The sequence below is a fragment of the Erpetoichthys calabaricus genome, chromosome 14 (genome assembly GCF_900747795.2).
Source record: "Erpetoichthys calabaricus chromosome 14, fErpCal1.3, whole genome shotgun sequence".
In the NCBI taxonomy this organism is placed as follows: Eukaryota; Metazoa; Chordata; class Cladistia; order Polypteriformes; family Polypteridae; genus Erpetoichthys; species Erpetoichthys calabaricus.
Window position 1 is genome coordinate 22,633,729 of NC_041407.2, and position 24,024 is coordinate 22,657,752.

General features: G+C 43.9%; 1 protein-coding gene across 1 annotated transcript in view; it reads left to right on the forward strand.

Annotated features, from left to right (window-relative positions):
* The window catches only part of ankfn1 (ankyrin repeat and fibronectin type III domain containing 1), a 514,783-nt gene that overhangs the window by 410,011 nt on the left and 80,748 nt on the right, over nucleotides 1-24,024 (forward strand). The window contains exons 9-10 of the mRNA XM_028818514.2: nucleotides 22,688-22,785; nucleotides 23,453-23,543. Of these exons, the coding sequence (XP_028674347.2) occupies nucleotides 22,688-22,785; nucleotides 23,453-23,543 (189 nt within the window). The remainder of the gene's footprint in view (nucleotides 1-22,687; nucleotides 22,786-23,452; nucleotides 23,544-24,024) is intronic.

A 24,024-nucleotide genomic window follows, 5' to 3' on the forward strand; every position in this document is an offset into this window, starting at 1 on the left:
AAATAACCAAACAAAATATTGAAGGAAGAGAATCATTTTGTGTTTTATATTTGTAATTAATGGAGACCACTTTGCATCTCTTAACTTTGACATTAGAGAGTCTTTTTCTGTTAATCGGTGTCAAGGAAGCCAAATTAAATCTCCTGGGATTCAGTGTTGCATTATAATAATAAAACGTGAAAAATGTCCATGGGCCGACATGGTGGCGCAGTGGTAGCACCGCTGCCTTGCTAATAGGAGATCAGGGTTCGCGTCCCTGGTCCCCCCTGTGTGGAGTTTGCATGTTCTCCTCCCCGTGTCTGTGTGGGGGTTTCCTCCTACAGTCCAAAGACATGCAGGTTAGGTGCATTGGCGATTCTAAATTGTCCCTAATGTGTGTGTGTGTGCCCTGCTGTGGGCGGGTGCCCTGCCCGGGGTCTGTTCCTACCTTGCACCCTATGTTGGCTAGGATTGGCTCCAGCAGACCCCCGTGACCCTGTAGTTAGGATATAGCAGGTTGGATAATGGATGGAAAAATGTTCAGGGGCGTGAATACATTTGATGGGGACTGTAAATACCCATTAATAAGCAGTACGTTTTGTAAATGTATCCACAAATCCATCCTTTGCAATGAGAAGTACTCTGTACTGTACAACACTGAACGGAGGTCTTCACTTTCCAGCTTTCATCAGATGTCAACTCTGGGATGGCCCGCTCTGTCCCCAGTCTCACTGCCATTTGTCCCATGTGTAAGCATTGGCAGCCTTCAGATAGATGAATGAAATCCCAGAGCCATGAATTCAGAGGATATTTAAAGTGTTTACATACAGTATGTCATCTCTAGGAAGCACTAATGGAAGATAATTGCTTTTATTAGCATTTAATTGTTTTTGGGTAAAGCAATACAGTTGCCAAAGATATAAGGCTGTCTTTTTGTTAAATGCATGAGTTGTTATCAAGAGAGGGAGAGAGAGATGGGTTGGGAGCCCTGCACTGATACTGCCGCACCCACCACACGACAAAACACCTCAGGACCCCCAAATTAGGACCCGAATGTGGGCCGTGCAACGGGTGACACCTCAGCACCACACTCGTTTGAATGGAAATGGAACAGTGGGGAGAGCTTTTACAGTGGCTGCAGTGACAAAATGGTTGCACTCAGGAGAAGATCCCACTGCTACTGTCTAGTATGAGGTTAGGAAGTATAGGTTATTGTACCAAACCAAGAATATAAAGAACAAAGTCTTGATGTTTTTATAGAAGAATTACAGTAAGTGGATAGGACTGGTGAGCTTTGTTGGGCTGAATGGCCTGTTCAAGTCTAGAATGTTCTAAAGAAAGACAAAGTCAATACCCCTTTGAGTCTTACTATAACTACTGAGCTTACTATTGTAAAATAAATAGACGTCAAATAAAATCAAGAGTTGGGGAGTCACCCTGTATATTATGGTTTGAGTTCTCACAAAGGACTGATACCGGCCTGATGCACTGTGAAACAGCAAAAGACGATGAGATGAAAAATGGATGAATCAGGTTTAATATTATGGCTGCAGGAAATAGGGTGAGGTCATCAAGGCGGGACGGATGTGAGGTCATCAGGAAGTGATGTTATCAGGACGGAACGATAGGGAGGTCATCTGGAAAGGGATGGAAGTGAGGTCATCAGGACGAGACGGACGTGAGGTTATCAAGATGGGACGGTAGTGAGGTCATCAGGAAGTGAGTTCATCTGGACGGGATGGTAGGGGAGGTCATCTGGAAAGAGACGGAAGTGATGTCATGCAGGACGAGACAGAAGTGAGGTCACCAGGATGGGACGGACATGACGTCATCAGGACAAGACAGAAGTGAGGTCATCAGGACAAGACAGAAGTGAGGTCATCAGGATGGGACGGTAGTGAGGTCATCTGGAAAGGGATGGAAGTGAGGTCATCAGGACGAGATGGATGTGAGGTTATCAAGATGGGACGGTAGTGAGGTCATCAGGACGGGATGGTAGGGGAGGTCATCTGGAAAGAGACAGAAGTGATGTCATCAGGACAAGACAGAAGTGAGGTCATCAGGATGAGACGGACATGAGGTCATCTGGAATGGGACGGAAGTGAGGTCATCAGCATAAGACAGAAGTGAGGTCATCAGGATGGGACGGTAGTGAGGTCATCTGGAAAGGGATGGAGGTGAGGTCATCATGACGTGACGAACGTGAGGTTATCAAAATGGGACGGTAGTGAGGTCATCAGGACGGGACGGAAGTGAGGTCATCAGGAAGTGAGTTCATCAGGAAGTGAGTTCATCTGAATGGGATAGTAGGGGAGGTCATCTGGAAAGAGACGGAAGTGATGTCATCAGGACGAGACAGAAGTGAGGTCATCAGGATGGGACGGACGTGAGGTCATCTAGAATGGGACGGAAGTGAGGTCATCAGGACAAGACAGAAGTGAGGTCATCAGGATGGGATGGTAGTAAAGTCATTAGGATGGGACAGATGTGAGGTCATCTGGATGGGGACGGTAGGGGAGGTCATCTGGAATGGGACAAAAGTGAGGTCATCATCAGGAAGAGATGGAAGTGAGGTCATCAGGAACAGAGGTCATCAGGATGGAACGGACGTGAAGGCATCTGAAAAGGGACGGAAATGAGGTAACCAGGGCGAGACTAAAGTGAGCTCATCAGGAAGTGAGGTCATCAGGATGGGACGGTAGTGAAGTCATCTGGAAGGGGACGGAAGCAAGGAAAATGTACTTACCGTAGTTCTGTAGGGAGAAAGAGAGAAGGCATTAGTACTCATTACTTACCCTTGTTCTGGTGTTTTCACGCCCTGAATTGGACCCTCTGGCTGTCCCCTAATCTCACGTGTGTGACACAACCAAACTGTAGAACTCCAGAATTCCTTCTTACCTCCCAGCCTTCCTCTTTCTTAGCACATTAGCGTTTTATCGTCTAAGGTCCTATGGTGACCCTGTTTTCCCCTTTTATACTCTTTAAGGTGTAGACCTTAATAAAATGTGTACAATTCCATACACTTACCACTCTGTGATCAGATACTGTGACACTTCCTCCTCCTTCCCCTTCCACATCGTGTTATAAGATCAAAAGAGACAGTGAGAGTGTTGGGCAAATCCTCTATAGCTGAAACACGTTTTGATCAAAGTAAAGCACATGAAAATGCAAAATTGAGTCTCCTCGATTGCAGACAGCAGATCTTCCAGTCGTATGACTGCTGGGCAGGAAGGGGCGGGTCCAGGTGGGCGGACAGCAGTGGACAGCTGAGAAAGGTCTATCTAGCACAGGAGCTGCTGATTCAGTTCTGCATACAGAATGGTGGTTGAGCTGCTGGGGTGGTCAGGACAGTCTGGAGTCTCTGCTCATCTCATCCATTACAATGTGGTTTGCATCAGCGATTAAGCCTGACAAGATAAGGCTACAACGAAGAGTCAGGTCCAATGAAAAGATTGCTGGCACCAGTCTTCTCACTCTACAGAACCAGTTATGAAATAGACAGAGCAAATCATCACCGACCCCTCACATCCAGGCCACAGCCTCTTTGAACTTTCTCATCCTCCATGTGTTGTAGACTAAACTACAAAAAAAATGAGATGGATAAGCAGGAAACTAAATAAAACATAGATTTTGGACATCATGGAATGTTTCCTCTATTGACTACAGCCTCACCAGTGTGTCATAAGCCCCTGATTAGCGGGCTCAATGTCTGCACCTGCCTTTCTCAGCCCATCACTTGTACTGATGTATAGGCGTCTTTGATTTATTTTATCTTCTTTTCACACGGCTTCAATAACACTGTATTAAAGAGAAACTTCAGTCGGTCTTATAAGTAAGAGGTAATCCCAACCTCATTTATTTATTTTCTATATCTTCTATACTACCTCAGTATCACTGAAATACTCATCTTTTTTATTTATTCTCTTTCGGATTGGGAGAGCACGGGGGATTATGAGGTCCCTGGAAAGAAGTGTGTGGCGCTCCCGATATCTTTACAAAAGGACAGTGGTCTGAGTCTCTAGAGTCCTGGGGCTTCCTGTCTTGCTATGTAGTTGTGAGACATGGACGGTCTGCAGTGGCCCTCAACCCGTTGTGTTGACAAGTCGTCATCCGCCCTCATTCCGTTGTGTTGACAAGTTGGCATCCGCCCTCAACCCGTTGTGTTGACAAGTTGGCATCCACCCTCAACCCGTTGTGTTGACAAGTTGGCATCCGCCCTCAACCTGTTGTGTTGACAAGTCGTCATCCGCCCTCAACCCGTTATGTTGACAAGTTGGCATCCACCCTCAACCCGTTGTGTTGACAAGTCGTCATCCGCCCTCAACCCGTTGTGTTGACAAGTTGGCATCCACCCTCAACCCGTTGTGTTGACAAGTCGTCATCCGCCCTCATTCCGTTGTGTTGACAAGTTGGCATCCGCCCTCAACCTGTTGTGTTGACAAGTCGTCATCCGCCCTCAACCCGTTGTGTTGACAAGTTGGCATCCACCCTCAACCCGTTGTGTTGACAAGTCGGCATCCGCCCTCAACCCGTTGTGTTGACAAGTTGGCATCCACCCTCAACCCGTTGTGTTGACAAGTCGTCATCCGCCCTCATTCCGTTGTGTTGACAAGTTGGCATCCGCCCTCAACCCGTTGTGTTGACAAGTTGGCATCCGCCCTCAACCCGTTGTGTTGACAAGTCGGCATCCGCCCTCAACCCGTTGTGTTGACAAGTTGGCATCCACCCTCAACCCGTTGGTGTTGACAAGTCGTCATCCGCCCTCGTTCCGTTGTGTTGACAAGTTGGCATCCGCCCTCAACCCGTTGTGTTGACAAGTTGGCATCCACCCTCAACCCGTTGTGTTGACAAGTCGTCATCCGCCCTCATTCCGTTGTGTTGACAAGTTGGCATCCGCCCTCAACCCGTTGTGTTGACAAGTTGGCATCCGCCCTCAACCCGTTGTGTTGACAAGTTGGCATCCACCCTCAACCCGTTGTGTTGACAAGTCGTCATCCGCCCTCGTTCCGTTGTGTTGACAAGTCGTCATCCGCCCTCATTCCGTTGTGTTGACAAGTTGGCATCCGCCCTCATTCCGTTGTGTTGACAAGTTGGCATCCGCCCTCATTCCGTTGTGTTGACAAGTTGGCATCCACCCTCAACCCGTTGTGCTGACAAGTCGTTATCCTGCCTTAAAAGAACTAAACTACCTCAAAACTTGCAGATATAAGAACAGTTTCTTTCCACAGGCCATCAAGCTCACAGATTGTTGAGTCGGCTGTCCTTGCTCAGTTAGAGCGCCAATTCCCAACATCTTGCAATATTCTTACACATAACTAATTCTTAACTCAGTATTTATTTTAATATTTCTTACACTGCCTTGCACTTTTGTTTTCCTATATTTACATTCTTTGTCTTGTATTTGTCTGTCATGTAACAACACCTAGAGACTCATCAAAAAAAATGTAGTCATATCCCTTGTATTCTTGGCCAATAAACGTGACTCTAATTCTGCCACTTATGCTGCCATCCGGTTTGCCCTCACAGTACGTAATTAGCCCCTCTTATCCTTATCTGCTCTGGACCCTATATAAGTACATTTACAGATCACAATAGCCTTCAGGACCGAGTGTCAGCAAGGACATCCCAGACAGAAACGTCCACATGAGACGCCACAGGGTTGTTTACCCCCTACTTGTATACCTGAAACATAAATAAGAAAATTGCAATTCCGTACTTAGCTGGCAGCAGTTTTTTATTTCTTCTAGCAAGATAGCGTGTTCGCCAGTCACCCTGTTCATATCAATTGATTTCATTTAAAACACAGTATTGCAGATCCAATTAATGCAAATGTTAAGACAAAGAGCGCCATAGAGTCAAGCCATAAAATGCACGTAACTTCAGAGCCCAGCTATAAAACAAGAAAAGAAGTGAAAAGACTCAGTGGCATGAGTGCCCAAAAGAATTCTTAAGTGCGCAAGTAATTATGTTCAAATGAGCTTTAATGGAATGTAATTGTCCTCACCAGGTAAAGGCAAGCATATGCTGCAAGGATAAATGGAGAGTGTAATTCCTGGCATACACAAAGCCGCAGGTCGCTGTTCTTCGTATTCTTTAATTTGCTCTCCTATCCCGACAGCCTCAAATGGGCTGTATTTCCAGGGTTGATTTTTCTCCTTCATCTCCCTATGACTGTTGTATTAATATATTATTAATTTTTTTTATTGCATAGTGATTCAATTTCTGATATTATTTTCACATTTTGCCTTGTAATTCAACAGTTGACCTTCCAAAGTTCTATTCGGATGGGATACACGTTCATGATATATGTCTTGTGACCACCAGGGGGCATTACAGCACCCCTAACCCTTGACACAACCTCACAGACACAAAGGTTTATTCACACAAAACACCTCACACGAAGGCTTCACAAGTGACATAAACCAACCACAATTCTTCTTCTCTCTCGTTTTTTGTCTTCCTCCACACTTCCCAGGCGAGCTTTGCCCATCCACCACACCTGACTCTAACTCGCCTGGATGAGGTTGAGTGGTCTTTTTTACCCTGGACCCGAGAGTACATCTGGGGTCAATTGGTAGTCCCATAAAGCAGGGATTGTGAATTCTATCGGCAGGGCCCCCATGCAACCCAACAGGACTACAACTCCCAGTATGCCCTGAGGACATCCATGTGGGAATCCTAACCCAGGGAGGCTGCCATCTAGCATATTGGGGTACAAAATAATTAGCAGTGCTCATTCTACCCCAGTGGCTGCCTAGCTGTTCAATCCCGGCCGGGATGCTGTCCATTATGGTCCGTAAATTCATCTGTTACCACACAATGTCGATAACTTTTATTGCATGTGGATTCACATGCAATAAGAAAATGACCTCCACAGTTACACAATGTTGTCACCACAAAAGAGTCGCACATGTTTTAGCTTCGCACAACGATGGGCCATATTGTTAAACATCATCCAGATGTAGAAGATTCAGGTGGGTCGCATGTATGAGTTCTCCAATGAGAATTCTGCATTTGGAGTTCCTTTGTCCACAAACTCGTATGAATCGGTTTGATATGTATCGCGGAGAGGGTGGACAAGTTCTTCCATTGCCTCTAAAATCCTGGGGGGATGTCACAAGTAGTGAAGGAATGTTACCCCCATGTCGATTCATATGGGACTAGTTGAACCTCTGGTTATTTTTATCAGACGTTAGACAGAAGGGTAATCTCTACCAAGAGGTCAGTGTGCAGGTCAACCTGGAATCCTTTGTCAATCTTTATATACCTGCAGTCATCACCATGACTGAAATAAGAGGAGCGCCAACAGTTTTTCAGATTTGCTTATGAACTTCTTCCTCACACATAGTGAATGACAGTAAGTAATAGTGAAGGTGCCATTTTTTCAGTGATTATTGCTTAGTTGTCCACAGAACAGAGAAAGTAATTTACATGTGGTGTGACCAACATGGTGGCACCCCAGACGCCAAACACAAGTACTCTGACACAGGCAGAGGTTCAAATGCATAACCCCCTTCCAGATAAGACTGGCCCACTACCTCCCGATTCCAGCATTAACTGAGTGAAGTGAGGAGGCCTTGTTTATCCTGGACCTAGGAGTGCTGGACATTATCCTAAGGAAACACTTTAAGGGGCAGATAGGAGCCTCCCAAAGCAGGGAGAGTCTTTCCCTACACCTCCCCCCTGGTAGCAACCATGGAACCTAGCAGGGCTGTCCCATCAGGACTAGAGCTCTGGTGGGCATATGAAGAGGTGCAACAGTCCAGGAGTGCTGCCACCTAGTGTACTGTCCTGACAGGCTGTCTCCCATTACACTGACCTCCCAATTGGGTAAGGGTCTTCTGTCCAAACATTCATGGTGGCACACCATGCCAGCATTCTAGCTGAGACAGGGCACAGGATGCCAGTTGTAGGACAAAGTGGGCATTATCCATTCTGTTAGGCTTTTATGGCACACCAGGCCTGTTTAAACAGGCACCCAGCTTCATAAAACCTCCACTTGCATTCCAAATTAAGTGACTGAACTCCAGCTTGTACCAGGATCTGCCTGGACTTCATCTGATAACAAAGGTAGGCATAAATCAGAGTTGCACTGACATTTCTTTAGATGCCCCACTGTAGACCTCTTCGGTCAGAAGGCACAAAATGGACTCAGACAAGCACAAAGACTTATGATTCAAGGAATGACAACTAAGATGGACAGAAGAACCCACCTGGTGTTGTAACTGGAAGTGACTTTAAAATCCAATAAGGAGAAGGTTCACCCACGTGCATCCCATCTCTCAAAGTCAATGAGAAGAAGAAGAAGAAGAAGAAAAGAGAGGAGAGAAGAGAAGTTCAGGGATTCTCTTCAAAATGACCTTCTGAAACTTGGTCACTGAAACCTAAGAAGTTATGAGCTGCCCTCACCGTGAGGAGCTTCTGAAAGGTGAAATTCTCTTGTCTTTGTGGACCAGAAGCTGAGACCCAGTCAGTCAAGCCAGAGCTGCGTGCCAATAGTCTGACGAGGCTGAGAAGCCATGACTTCAAGAAGGGGAGCTTCAGCGTCTAAACTCTTCAGTCAGAAGGACTAACGCCTCTTCTCTATGAGGTGGGCAAGAGACGGCGGAAGTCAGTTGAGAATGCAGCAGCAGAGCACTGACAAGGATCACACAGCAAAGAGAAAGAGTGCACTCCACTTGAACTGTAAGCAACAACACAGCAACAACTCCACACAACATCGGGCATCATCCATAAAGACGTGGTTTGTGAAACTGTTATTCTGTGCCGAAATAAAGTACAGGGTGGCCCACAAAAAAGTGGCCTGCCTCCACCGAGATGACTGCATTACGTGGTGAAGAGAAAAAAGGACCCAGTTTGGTACTCACATTAACAAAAGATGCTGAAAGTGATCTCCTTGTGCGCCAATACATCTCTGTGCCCGTTTCAGACACAACCGCAGGTGGAGGTGGGCCACCCTGCAGAACTCAGCCAGCCTCTCTATGATATACATTTGTTGATCTAATCTGTCTGTGTCCAGTCTTACAGTATATGTCAATATAAATATGCAGCTATCATATTTCTATACTCCTTACATTAATTAATATATTGTATTATTCTGTTTCGTTAAACAAGTGTACCTCAGTCACCTTGATATACAGTAAGTCCAAAGGCTGGGGACCACCTCCTACAACAGACCAAGGTACAGTAAAGGAAGGAGGAGCCTTGCCGGATCATTGGATTAAGCCCACATTATTAAGGCATCCTCCTTATTGATTATTAATCATCAAAATTGCTGCCCAATCCATTCATACTGGATATCAACATTCAGTGCTTGGAGATGATTTTCTCAGGTGTAAAAGTATATGCTATGGGAAAAAACACACCCAAGGGGTGGGACAGACATTTTTTTCCTCAGAATTCTACACACAACACCCCATAATGACAACGTGAAAAAAGTTTACTTGAAGTTTTTGAAAATTTATTAAAAATAATAGAACTGAGAAATCCCATGTACATAAGTATTCACAGCCTTTGCTCAATACTTTGTCGATACACCTTTGGCAGCAATTACAGCCTCAAGTCTTTTTGAATATGATGCCACAAACTTGGCACACCTATCCTTGGCCAGTTTCGCCCATTCCTCATTGCAGCACCTCTCAAGCTCCATCAGGTTGGATAGGAAGCGTCGGTGCACAGCCATTTTAAGATCTCTCCAGAAATGTTCAATCGGATTCAAGTCTGGGCTCTGGCTGGGCCACTCAAGGACATTCACAGAGTTGTCCTGAAGCCACTCCTTTGATATCTTGACTGTGTGCTTAGTGTCGTTATCCTGCTGAAAGATGAACCGTCGCCCCAGTCTGAGGTCAGGAGCGCTCTGGAGCAGGTTTTCATCCAGGATGTCTCTGTACATTGCTGCAGTCATCTTTCCCTTTATCCTGACTAGTCTCCCAGTTCCTGCTGCTGAAAAACATCCCCACAGCATGATGCTGCCACCACCATGCTTCACTGTAGGGATAGTATTGGCCTGGTGATGAGCAGTGCCTGGTTTCCTCCAAACGTGACACCTGGCATTCACACCAAAGAGTTCATTCTTTGTCTCATCAGACCAGAGAATTTTCTTTCTCATGGTCTGAGAGTCCTTCAGGTGCCTTTTGGCAAACTCCAGGCGGGCTGCCATGTGCCTTTTACTAAGGAGTGGCTTCCGTCTGGCCACTCTACCATACAGGCCTGATTGGTGGATTGCTGCAGAGATGGTTGTCCTTCTGGAAGGTTCTCCTGTCTCCACAGAGGACCTCTGAAGCTCTGACAGAGTGACCATCGGGTTCTTGGTCACCTCCCTGTCTAAGGTCCTTCTCCCCCGATCGCTCGGTTTAGATGGCCGGCCAGCTCTAGGAAGAGTCCTGGTGGTTTCGAACTTCTTCCACTTACGGATGATGGAGGCCACTGTGCTCATTGGGACCTTCAAAGCAGCAGAAATTTTTCTGTAACCTTCCCCAGATTTGTGCCTCGAGACAATCCTGTCTCGGAGGTCTACAGACAATTCCTTTGACTTCATGCTTGGTTTGTGCTCTGACATGAACTGTCAACTGTGGGACCTTCTATAGACAGGTGTGTGCCTTTCCAAATCATGTCCAGTCAACTGAATTTACCACAAGGTGGACTCCAATTAAGCTGCAGAAACATCTCAAGGATGATCAGGGGGAAACAGGATGCACCTGAACTCAATTTTGAGCTTCACGGCAAAGGCTGTGAATACTTATGTACATGTGCTTTCTCAATTTTTTTATTTTTAATAAATTTGCAAAAAATCTCAAGTAAACTTTTTTCACGTTGTCATTATGGGGTGTTGTGTGCAGAATTCTGAGGTAAAAAATGAATTTAATCCATTTTGGAATAAGGCTTTGCGGTGGGTTGGCACCCTGCCTGGGATTGATTCCTGCCTTGTGCCCTGTGTTGGCTGGGATTGGCTCCAGCAGACCCCCGTGACCCTGTGTTCGGATTCAGCTGGTTGGAGAATGGATGGATGGATGGATGGATGGATGGATGGATGGATGGATGGATGGAATAAGGCTGTAACATAACAAAATGTGGAAAAAGTGATGCGCTATGAATACTTCCCGGATGCACTGTATATATATATATATATATATATATATATACTAGCAAAATACCTGCGCTTCGCAGCGGAGAAGTAGTGTGTTAAAGAGGTTATGAAAAAGTAAAGGAAACATTTTAAAAATAACGTAACATGATTGTCAATGTAATTGTGTTGTCATTGTTATGAGTGTTGCTGTCATATATATGTACATATACACATACACATATATTATATATATATATATATATATATACTATATATATATATATATATATATATATATATATATATATATACATATACACATATTATATATATATATATACACATACACACATATATTTTATATATATATATATATATATATATATATATATATATATACATACACACATATATTATATATATATATATATATATATATATATATATATATATATATATATATATATATATATATATCCATCCGACCATTTTCCAACCCGCTGAATCCGAACACAGGGTCACGGGGGTTCTGCTGGAGCCAATCCCAGCCAACACAGGGCACAAGGCAGGAACCAATCCCAGGCAGGGTGCCAACCCACCGCAGTATATATATATATATATATATATATATATATACACACACATATACACATATATTATATATATATATATATATATATATATATATATATATACACACATATACAGATATATCATATATATATATATATACATATATTATATATACATATACACATATATTTTATATATATATATATACATACATACATACATACATATACACACATACATGCACTTACAATAACATACAAATCAATATAAACAACATTAACATCATTATCATATGAGAATATGAAGTAATATATAAGAAGCACATTTCATATAAATATAAATTATTAAACAGTAAAATCTTCTTCTATAATTTGCTACCGTGGCTGTTCGTTTGTCTGTCCGGGATTTTAAATCACCTGTAGCTCGCAAACCGTTTCACCTATTGACTTGAAATCTGGTACACATATAGTACGTCACGTCTACTGTCTGCTTTATGGGTGATGATTGTATTACTCTTTTTATCTTTATTTTATTTTATTGTAGAATCAACTCCTATCTGCGCACACCAGGGCGGCCGTGGGCGGATGCGTATGGTGTATTCACTCCATGTTATCGTGCATTGCGCTGTCGCTGGTATTTTGATAAAAGAATTTGAACAACATATAAGAAGCGTATAAATTATTAAACAGTAAAACATTAACGTTTAAGAAGTAAAGTTACATTGAGTACTACTGCAGTGCCTTCGGGTATACCTCATTTTTTGTTTGCCCATTACATGCTTAAATGTATACATTTTTGGTGTACCTACCCGAGAACACGCGACATATAACCGACCGTGGGAGAAGCATGGATTTTAAACACGTGTTGAGTTCATCTGCTGGTCTCCCTCGTGGAATAACTGGTAATGTTTGACTAAAATCTACAGCGAGTAAAACGACATTACCTCCTATTTTTTTTTTTACGATCTCTGAGATCTTGCTTTTTTCGGTTCAAGGCTTCATAAGCTCTTTTATGTTCTATGGTGTACTTATCCCAAACCATCATCTTTGAATGTTGCAAGACTTTCGCCTTGTATGTAGATCGGGGTAATTACATTCATTGCATTCCTAGTCTGAATCACAATCTGATTGTATGGGTGGTTACCTGGCAGGTAACGCTTATGCTTGGTCATGAAGTCGTCTAACATCCGCTACGTGCCCTCTTTTAATTGCGAGAAGCAGATATATATAGCCAAATTCTCGCGCTTCGTTGTGGCGAAGTACTGCTATTAGTATTTTATTAAGAAGAAAAGAAAACCTTTTTAAACGGATCGAAAATATATCAATAACAATTTGTTAAGGATCTGTTTTTTTGTGAAGCTCCCTTTTCACAGCTGTCGCGCTACGGCGTGTGTTTCGTTTATTTGACAGTATGTAGATCGTGGTAATTACATTCATGGCATTCGTTTTCTGAATCACAATCTGATTGTATGGGTGGTTACCTGCCAGGTCATGCTTGTGGTTTGTCAGCAAGTCGCCTTACGTCCGCCACGTGCCCTCTTTCTGTTCCCTACTTTCAAATAATGCAAAGAGTATGCGACACGTGTTTCTCCCTAATTCTGGGCTCATCAGGCATACACACTCACTGCATCCCCTCTCAGGAATCGAATCTCTATCGTCAGAGCCAGAGGTGAAGCCCCTAACGTTGCGCTACGGCGTGTGGTTCGTTTATACCTCGTGTCTTCTCATTAAACTTTTATTTCGCGAATATGTTATTGCAATCCGCAGAGGGAGCGTTTCTATAAACTTAATTTAAACTTACGTTTTACACCGTGCTTTTTTCCCTTATGAAGATGCTTGTATGCTTCACTCGCCCGCTTCTTATTGTTTTGCTCCCTTCTCAATTGTTTAATGAATTTTTTGTTCTTCGCGGTTTGCGGCTCTTCCTTCATTTCTCCCTACTGCGTTCTTTTATCTAGCGAATATGTTATTGCAATCCGCAGCGGGAGCGTTTCTATAAACTTAATTTAAACTTACGTTTTACACCGTGCTTTGTTTCCCTTATGAAGATGCTTGTATGGTTCACTCGCTCGCTTCTTATTGTTTCGCTCCCTTCTCAATTGTTTAATGAATTTTTTGTTCTTTGCTGTATGCGGCGCCAGAGTTGAAGCCCCTAACGTTGCGGTCAGCAAGTCGGCTAACATCCGCCATGTGCCGTCTTTCAGTTGCGAGAAACAGATCATAGAATGGTCTTAATAGTTTACTTTCAAATAATGCAAAGAGTATGCGACACATGTTTCTCCCTAATTCTGGACTCATCAGGCGTACACACTCACTGCATCCGCTCTCGGGAATCGAATCTTGAACGTCAGCGCCAGAGGTGAAGCCCCTAACGTTACGCTACCGGCGTGTGGTTCATTTATACCTCGTGTCTTCTCATTAAACTTTTATCTGGCGAATATGTTATTGCAATCCGCAGCGGGAGTGTTTCTATAAACTTAATTTAAACTTACGTTTTACATCTGTGCTTTTTTCCCTTATGAAGATGCTTGTATGCTTCACTCGCTCGCTTCTTATTGTTTCGCTGCCTTCTCAATTGTTTAATGAATTTTTTGTTCTTCGCTGTTTGCGGCTCATCCTTCATTTCTCCCTACTCCGTTCTTTTATCTCGCGAATATGTTATTGCAATCCGCAGCGGGAGCGTTTCTATAAACTTAATTTAAACTTACGTTTTACACCGTGCTTTGTTTCCCTTATGAAGATGCTTGTATGCTTTACTCGCTCGCTTCTTATTGTTTGGCTCCCTTCTCAATTGTTTAATGAATTTTTTGTTCTTCGCTGTTTGCGGCTCCTCCTTCATTTCTCCCTACTGCGTTCACAGTCTTTTCACGTGATTACGTGGGAGGCGTGATGACGTGACACTCAACTCCTCCTCCCACGGCCATCGAGCTGCCGTCCATTACAGTATATTGTGAAAAAAGAGGTTCCAGTTATGACCATTACGCGTTGAATTTTGAAATGAAACCTGCCTAACTTTTGTAAGTAAGCTGTAAGGAATCAGCCTGCCAAATTTCAGCCTTCCACCTACACGGGAAGTTGCAGAATTAGTGATGAGTCAGTCAGTCAGTCAGTCAGTCAGTCAGTCAGTCAGTCAGTCAGTCAGTCAGTCAGTCAGTCAGTGAGGGCTTTGCCTTTTATTAATTAGTATAGATATATATATACTTGTGTATATTTAATCATGGCATACAGTGAGCTAACAAAAGGTCTATGTAATGCTATTGTTGAAAAGCACATTTCAGGACAGGGATTAGAACTGTGGAACTCTCTATAGTGGCGAGTGAAACAGATTTTCCTCAAACTGATGCAACATTTTGATAAACCCAAAAGTGTTCAGCAAGCAAAATCTTCATTGTCCAGCATTGTTAAAGTTGAGAAAAGGTCAGATGATGTATGCCTTGCTTTGGTCTGAAATTTAAGCTATGGTGTGCAAACTTTTGGTGTCTGCTGTAGGGGCTTTATAGAGTTGTGGGAGGTGGGATTGCCATCTGGGGGCCAAAGAGACCCAGGCATGTTTTGCATAACTGTAAAACTTTCACTGACTTGATAGTGACGTTTTTTTCCCTTCTCTCCCCCACCTCCCCCAACCTTTAAATTTACATTGGGAAGGCCCCCCAGGTCTGGTAGCTGAACTGGGAAAAGATATTAGAAAATGATTCACAAGGTAGATTGAAGGATTAATGATGGTGAGTCCATCTAATGCTCGTACATTTTGCACATTTTCTTTGTCTGTTGTTCATTTTAGCACTAATGACATATCAGATGATTTCGTTTTTACTGCCCGAGGTGTAAGAGACCCCGAAGGATAGCGACACCATCAGATTAAGGAATATCGGATCTTATTACTTCCAAGCACTGAAGACATTACCCTAGCAGGACACACCGGTGACCTGACGGGGGTGGGGGGGACAAAATAATTCATGACGGTGACGGTGTGAGGCTGATGCCCGTGTGTCAGGCATTGCTTTGATTTTCTTCTGCTTCTTGTTTTGTTTGTAAACAGGCATCATGACTTCTACAGGCATCAGAGCTCAGCTGGATTCCTTTCCCTGTTCTGTATATTTTAAAGCTAAGCAGTTATGGAAACACTCATTGTGATTGTAAGGTTTCTCCGGTCGTTGCAATCTAATTTCTTCCTACCAAGCAGGCGGATTTAAGTAACAGTGCTGTGATTTGTTCGGCGCTGGCCATTGTGGATTTTTGGAGGCCTGCTGTTCTTTGTGATTGTCTGACAGCCTGTAAGAGGTGCAGTAGTAATCCTGGGGCAAATCCTGCTTTTTAATAATAAATACCTCTTCAAGTCACTGGAAAAACATTTTAATAATGTTGTCTAAGAAGCACATTTTCTTTCTACTTTTATTCAATAAAGTTCTTACACTTAAAACCTGTTTCCCTTTTTGGAGCAACTCTGTTTTCTTTAAAAGTTCAATTCAGTTCAACGCATTCTTCGAAAGTTCCATCTTTTGTGGGCTTGCTCAGAGTACTGTAATGATTGAGAAAGCTGGCACATAAAAAGAGTTATAATTTACTAATACTACACAAAACGGGGTGCCACTGACACAATGTCACCCTAAACAAGTCCGGGTTCAAAGAAAGGATTTGTATTTGTTGTCACCCTGGTCCAACAATGAACAGAGCCAATAAACGCGCGACTATAAGGTTCTTTTTTCTCCTTTCACCCACCTGGTGAGTGTCGCACTGTTCTTCTACTTCTCGGGTCACAGCACAGCCCTTCCAGGTCATGTGGAAACCACGGTAGCCAATAGAGTCCAGCTGCAGGCCTCCAGAGCTCCGCCTGTCATTCTCACTTTGCCTTATACGTCAGTGATGTCATGTGGTACGCCCAGTTGTGGGAGGAGTTACCTGACTCAAATCATGATGACAGGTCGAGTAAACCAGGTGACCTAAATGTGCAATCCGATTGGCTCCTGAATTGCAGAGGTTTAGAGGTCAGCACCCTCTGGCGGCACCCAAGGACTCCTATTCCTGTACCACCCTGCGGGTATTCTAGCTGGGTGCAGCCCAGAGAAACACTGTCATCTACCACGTGGGGTAAATGAACTGGCTATTGTCCTCTATGTTTTTAGCCAGTCCGTTCATTATTCTTTTGTCCCAGCTGGGATGAAGCTTCTAAGAGCGTTTTGGCTAAGTTAAGTCCTCACACCCACCGTCCTTCCATTAAGGCCTCCTGGCCAGGCAAGGAGTCATTCTCCATCCCAGCTAGGTTGCTTGTCTTTCCTCCATGGCACTTACAACACATTATCCCCTCCAGGAGGCGCTCTCTTGGAGCACTTCTAGCCACAGGCTCATTCCACCATGGTGCGCTAAGAAGCACCTCTGAGGGTCTTTTCAGCCCATTACTATCAGGCAATTCAATGTTTCCGCCCGATGTACTCATTAACAACAACGACATATATTTCTGTAGCACATTTTCATACAAATGAGGTCGCTCAAAGTGTTTTATGAGATGAAGAAAGAAAAAAATATATATAAAAATAAGATTAGACAATAATAAGTAACAAAGAATAAAGTAAGGTCCTATGGCCAGGGAGGACAGAAAAGTTATGTTTATTAACTTTATTGATTGATTGATTGTGTCCCAGATGGATGGGGACCCTACCCAGCCGGGACGCCTGGATGGTCCCCGTGATGGACAATACCTTCCCTTTGGCCACTAGGGGGCAGCCGCCCGGGTCTGCTTATGGGCCACTGGACCGGAGCTGGGACACTCATCCCTACCAGAGGATGTGGCCACCACCAGGGGGCACCCAGACAGTTGTGATGTCCTGGATGGCAGCACTTCCGCCACACCAGGAAGTGCTGCCGGAAGAATTCCCAGGGGCACCCGGAGTGCTTCCGGGGGCTCTCGTGACACTTCCACCACACCAGGAAGTGTCGTCAAGGGGAGCACCTGGAGCTCATCCGGGTCAGTATATAAGGGACCGCCTCCCTCCAGAAGCTGAGCCATGGTTGGGAGGAAGGAGACGAAGCTTGTGAGGAGGGGAGAGGTGGTGAGAAAGAGAAAGAAGAAGAGAAAGAGAAAGAAGAAAGAGTTGGTGGAGGAAGGTATTGTGGTGCGAAAAGAAATAAAGAAGTGTGTTTTGGACATTCTGGTGTCTGCCTGTCTGTGTCCGGGGGTATGCTTTCCACGATTGATTGATTGATTGATTGATTGATTGATTGATTGATTGATTGATTGATTGATTGATTGATTGATTGCCCGTATTATTTGTCTTGTGAGTCTGTATCCTTATTTTTATGTTTCTGCTACTGTATGCATTTGAATTTCCTATTGGGATTAACAACATCTATCTAATCTAATCTAATCTAATCTAATCTAATCTAATCTAATATAATATAATATAATATAATATAATATAATATAATATACATACTAAATGCTAAAAAGCATGCAGCAGCAATAGGGAACATATTTACTGTGTGGGCAGCCATATTGGTGAGGTCTGCATGTTCTCCCAGGGTCCACCAGGTACTCTGATCCTCCTCCGACATATTTAAAGGCATGCTGGTTAAGTACATGTGCCTTGTGTGAGTGTGTGGGTCCCGCGATGCACTGATTTTCCTGAACTCACATTGCGTCTTTTGCAGTCTTCTTTATTTATTGTGGGGGATTTTGACACACTTTGAGATTATTTCTGTTTTCCAAATCTTCAGAAAGTACTCAGACCCCATCACTTTCTGTGTCATAGATTTAATTTCCATCCATCCATCCATCTATTATCCAACCTGCTATATCCTATCCTACAGACGGGGGTCTGCAGGAGCCAATCCCATCCAACATAGGGCACAAGGCAGGAAACAAACCCTGGGCACGCACACACACACACCCACACACTAGGGACAATTTAGGATCACCAATGCACCTAACCTGCATGTCTTTGGACTGTGGGAGGAAACCCACACAGAGGGAGAACATGCAAACTCCACGCAGGGAGAACCTGGGAAGCGAACCCGGGTCTCCTTACTGCAAGACAGCAACGCTACCCACTGTGCCACCGTGCCGCCCAGATTTAATTTTAAATGGATATATTTGTCCCTTTTTGTCCCATCAATAACCCATAATGACAAAAGTAAAAACATGACCCTTGGGCATGCAGCAATTACACCTCTGAGTCTTCTTGGGTGAGTCTCTACAAGCTTTGCCCACTTGGATTTGGACAGTTTATCCCATTCTTTTTGGCAGATCCTCTCAAGCTCTGTTACATTGGAGGGGAAGTGTCTGTAAACTGCCATCTTCAGGTCTCTTTACAGATGTTCTGTGGAGTTTGAGTTTGGCCACTCAAGAACACTCACTGACTTGTCGCAAAGCCACCCCAGCGTTTTCTTGGCCCTGTGCTTTGGGTCGTTGTAATGCCGGAAGGTTGCATGCCCAATGCAGCAGGTTTTCTTTAAGGGCCTCTCTGTATTTGGCTGCATTTATCCTTTCCTCAATTCTGACCAGTCTCCCTGTCCCTGCCACTGAGAAGGACCCCCACAGCATGATGCTGCCACCACAATTCCTGGTCAAAGCAGTCACAGTTGTACCTAAAGAGCTCCATTTCTGTCTCATCAGACCAGACATTTTTCTTCCTCATACTCTCAGAGTCCAAGCGGGCTATCATGTGCCTAAAGTCAATAAGCCCCCCACCATTACTTTAATGAAATCAAAACCAGCCTCTTTTTTTTATTTAGCCAGAGCTCTGGAGGTCAGTTTGCTAAAACGTCCATTTACAGGCATGAATTAACCCTTTGACTAGGATTTTGTTAGCAATGGTGGGCCGCCAATACAGCGATTCTCCAAGGAAAGATCTATTTGGACTCCGCAGATCAGTTTACATGACTCGTCCCACCATACTGTAGGAACTCCAACAAGTACAATGTGTTCTCCATCAGTCACTTTCATAAGGTCACACTCCACCGCCTTAAGCTGCCGGTGCCTCTCGGGGGGGCAAAAGTTCACTTTCAGCCGCAAGGCCTGACAATCTTTAATTTCCTTTCCACTTAATATCCTAATTGCTGCCCCACAGAGATATTGATGTTTATTGCTTTTATAAAATTGAGGATGTTGCCAGAAAGCCTGGGTTCTCCATACATTAATTTAATTGGAATTGCTTCCATAGGTGAGCCCTGACATTAACATTTCATATATTTTTTTTTTTTGCCGTTATCCTTCCAGTCCAGATCGTTTTATCGTCGCACAACATGGCAGAATTAAATCTGCTTGGTGTTGGGGCTTTGTCAGCAGATGTCCCCTCACCGCACGTTCTTTTTGAATTAGTTGCTCGATCAGTTATCTTACTAAGTTACTACTTTCTCTGTGCACATTTGCTGTATAACAAAAGTGCGTCCGCGTCTGTGTGTGTGGGTGTGGGTGTGGCCAGTCCCTCCGAGCAATCTGATTGGTCAGTTTGGCTTTGGTGGCTCAGTCCTGGGGATGATGACATGACCCTTCAGGGACGCGTAAATCCTGACTGCGAAAACTGATAACTCTTTCAGGGCTACTTCATTTTTCTGTTTTGGCCCAAGACTGAATATTTTTTCCAAAAAAGTGTTTTCTGAAAAGCACAAAAGCAATGCTTTCACGCATAAATCAACCTAAAATATTTATTTATGACAAATATCACTCTGCTTTATGTTCCATGAGCCTCTACAGTATGTGAGTTCACACCCCACTTACTCTTCTGTTTGTCTCATCACTCATAAGCTAAACGGGTTAGGGGTAGGGTTAAAAAGTTAGGGCTAACTTAGGGTTAGGAGAGAATGACTAGGGCTAAAAACATCTTGAAGTAGTCAAGGGGCTGGTAGACCGTAGTGTCCATGTCGTTGGGTGAAGTCCGGTAGCCAGCTTCCCTCCCACAGATCAATGTCTGGGTGGTCTTCCCAGGAAAATGTTGCTGTAGACACATCAGCTACCTGAATGTGTTGTGGCGGACAGCCGGGGGCCAATGCCCAGCCAGGACACCCCTTCTGTACATGTTCTGGGGGAGCAGGCGTGGGCTGCACAGTACCTCCCCCGGACTCCTCCTGGGTGACTGTGGCACCTCAGATACCCGCAGGGCTCCATGAGAGATGGAGTTCTCCACAGCCCTGTTGCGATCTGGGGTGGCCACCAGGGGGAGCTGCAAGGGTTTCTGGGCCCATCTGGGCTGTGGTTCAGCCACACCTGGAGGTGTAATCGGAGGCAGGTGGTCAAGCACCTGAAGCACTTCTGGGTGAGCTATAAAAGGAGCCAGCAGCCACCACTCCGGGAGCCTGAGTCAGGAGGAGGAGAACAATGCTTGCCACGAGGAGTAGAGTGGTGGTGAAGTGCAGGTTGTTTTAGTGCTTTGCTTTTGGTGCTTGTGAGACTGTGTTGTACCTGTGGGACACGGGGAAGACATGCCCCACCGGTGAAGCGAAACAAAAGTTTATTTGCTTTTATACTTGTCAGTCTGTGTCAGGTCGGTGCTCATATAGCGCCTTTGTTATGGTGTTCAGCACTGTGATCAGTTGATGCAGACATCTGACTTCTGTTTTTGATCTCCAGATCACTTGCATCAAAATTAGGGTCTGGAGCAGCAATAATACAAATAATGTCGTCCATGGAGTATTATGGTGTGCGCATTCATTTCGCTGTCCTAGGCTTTCTCACTGGTTTGTCCTCGCTTTTTAAGGGGGTGTTTATTACTCATTTACTTCATTTTAACCTTAGTAATTACCTTGATGGTTCCTCTTAACTTTCATGTGCTGAAGCGTCAAGGCGTGTTTGGTTAACCCTTTAGTTACCTTCAGTCTTTTTCCTTATGCCTTTAATAATTCATTGATACGACTTCAGTTCAGTTAATACTTGTATTAAACTGTAAAACTCACCATGTAAAAATATTTGATTGGTGATGTTTTTTCTGAGCGTGACATGTTGGATGGGAGTCGTCATCAGATAATTTGTGGATGTCGTCATCGCCCGTCTTAACTTTTAACAAACGTCCTGTTCGGAGCTCTCTGTGTGCGCCCAATGCCTTATTTATTTTCAGCCCTCTCACTTTATATTGTGACAGGTTATGTCTAATCGCACACAGCTGAGATCAGATCAGACTTTATCATTTGTTGATTCCCGATCTTCCGTGAAATAATGTTATCTCTTTCCTTGTAGTTGAAAGGAAAAAAAACATCAGAGTCTGGATCATCAATAGTACAAATAACGTCATCCATGGAGCATAATGGTGTGCGCATTCGTTTCGCTCTCTTGCCAGATGTCGCCGCCATTTTAGACGTTGATTACTCAAGCACGCGCAGGGATTCGAGGTCAAATCAATGAAGCTAATGTGGACATTAGTCGACATCTCATCTGTATGTGTCGACATAAGTCAACTCCAATGTGTTAAAATGACGACAAAGTAAATAACTTACAGAGTGATAGTAATAGGGGTGTCCACGGGTTTTCATTTTGAACTTATCACCGCTTCATTCTAGGGCTGTTTCAGCTTTCTCTTTGGTTTGTGCTCGCTTTTAAGGGGGTGTTTATTACTCATTTACTTCATTTTAACCTCAGTAATTACCTTGATGAACTACCAGTGCTGAATAGTCCCAGTTTGTTTATTTATTGTTTTTATTGGTTTTGTTGGTTTTGTTTATGTTTTGTTTTAATTGTTGTATTTGTACTGTATTTGCTGTTCAGCGCTCTGTGACCTTTTGTCTGTGAAGGGCGCTATATAAATAAACTACTACTACTACTACTACTTGATGGTTCCTCTTAACTCTCACATGCTGAAGCTTCAATGCGTGTTTAGTTAAACCTTTAGTTACCTTCAGTCCTTTTCCTTATGCCTTTAATAATTCATTGATATGATTTCAGTTCAGTATATACTTGTATTAAACTAAAAATCACCATGTAAAAATATTTGAGCTCTTTGTGTGCGCCCAACGCCTTATTTATTTTCAGCCCTCTCGCTTTATATTGTGACGTTATGTCTATTCGCACACAGCTGCGATCAGATCAGACTTTCTCATTTGTTGATTCCCAATCTTCTGTGAAATAACGTTATCTCTTTCCCTGCAGTTGAATGGAGCCTCTCTAAAGACTTCTCATCTTTGGCTGGGGAGCTGATCCTGGACAGTCTGCAGTCCCTGAGGTGCACCATCCCGGGTCTTTCAACGGTAAATTTTTCAGCTGCTTCAATTTGATCCTCACTTCTGTAGCCTTCATAAGGGTCTACTTGACGTTAGCACAAAGGTCCCATTCCACGGGTAACAATTGGCCATCATTAGATGTAATTTGTCTGGCATCCCTGAGCTGAAACTCACAGAGGAATAGGCAGATGGTGTAAACCACTTCTTCTTCTTTTTTTTTTTTTTAAGAGAACAGAAAAGGCTGACCTCACGTGGGGTCTGGAAAGCAAGGAGCCACAGCTCATGGAATAATCTCCTGAAGGATCAAAGAGGGTTGGATTCCTGATGGATCCAATTCCGACTCAGTGGTTAATTGTTAAAATAACAAAAGCAGCTGCCTTTCCCCTTTCTTCATCTGTCCTTTCTCTGGTTGCTCCTGTCCTTCAACCAAGATGTATGCCAAGAGCCAATTATTGCTCGTTTGGATAGAAGGACACTTATTCATTCATTTAGCTTTTATTTTCTGAAATAAGGCTTTAAGTAATTGAATAATGAACAAGGGCCATTTCAGATAACCATTAATGTTGCTCTTGTTTAACTGATATAAAATTAGACAACATGAGAGCAGCCTCGAGCGACACATCTGGCTGTAGTCGAATGCTTATTAATGGAAGTAAATGGCTGCTTGTTATTAAACTTCTCTCCTTTTCTGCAGGGCAGGGTGTATTATGTCCGAGTGTCAGCGTGCAATATGAAAGGCTGGGGCCCGCCGCTGCTCACTACGCCTGCATTTGCTACACCTTCCAGTAAGTCTCCTCTCTGATTAGCGTCTCTTTGAGTGAACCTAACCCTAACTTAAGCTGTCATCTCACCTCAGGGCCCTGATGTTAAAATTTGATTCCTTTCTTTTTGATTTTTAGACTCACCCCCAACCCTGATTTTAATGTTTGTGGAACTGGACCATGAGGTTAAGCTGTCATCTCACCTCAGGGCCCTGATGTTAAAATATGATTTGAACCCTTGTATTTTTAGGTCCTGCCCCTGTCCCCAATCCTAATCTTAAGATTTATAGAGCCCTACTCTTAATTAATAAATAAGACCCTGAGGTTATATTGGTAAGGGCGGCACGGTGGCGCAGTGGGTAGCGCTGCTGCCTCGCAGTTGGGAGATCTGGGGACCTGGGTTCGATTCCCGGGTCCTCCCTGCGTGGAGTTTGCATGTTCTCCCCGTGTCTGCGTGGGTTTCCTCCCACATTCCAAAGACATACAGGTTAGGTGGATTGGTGAT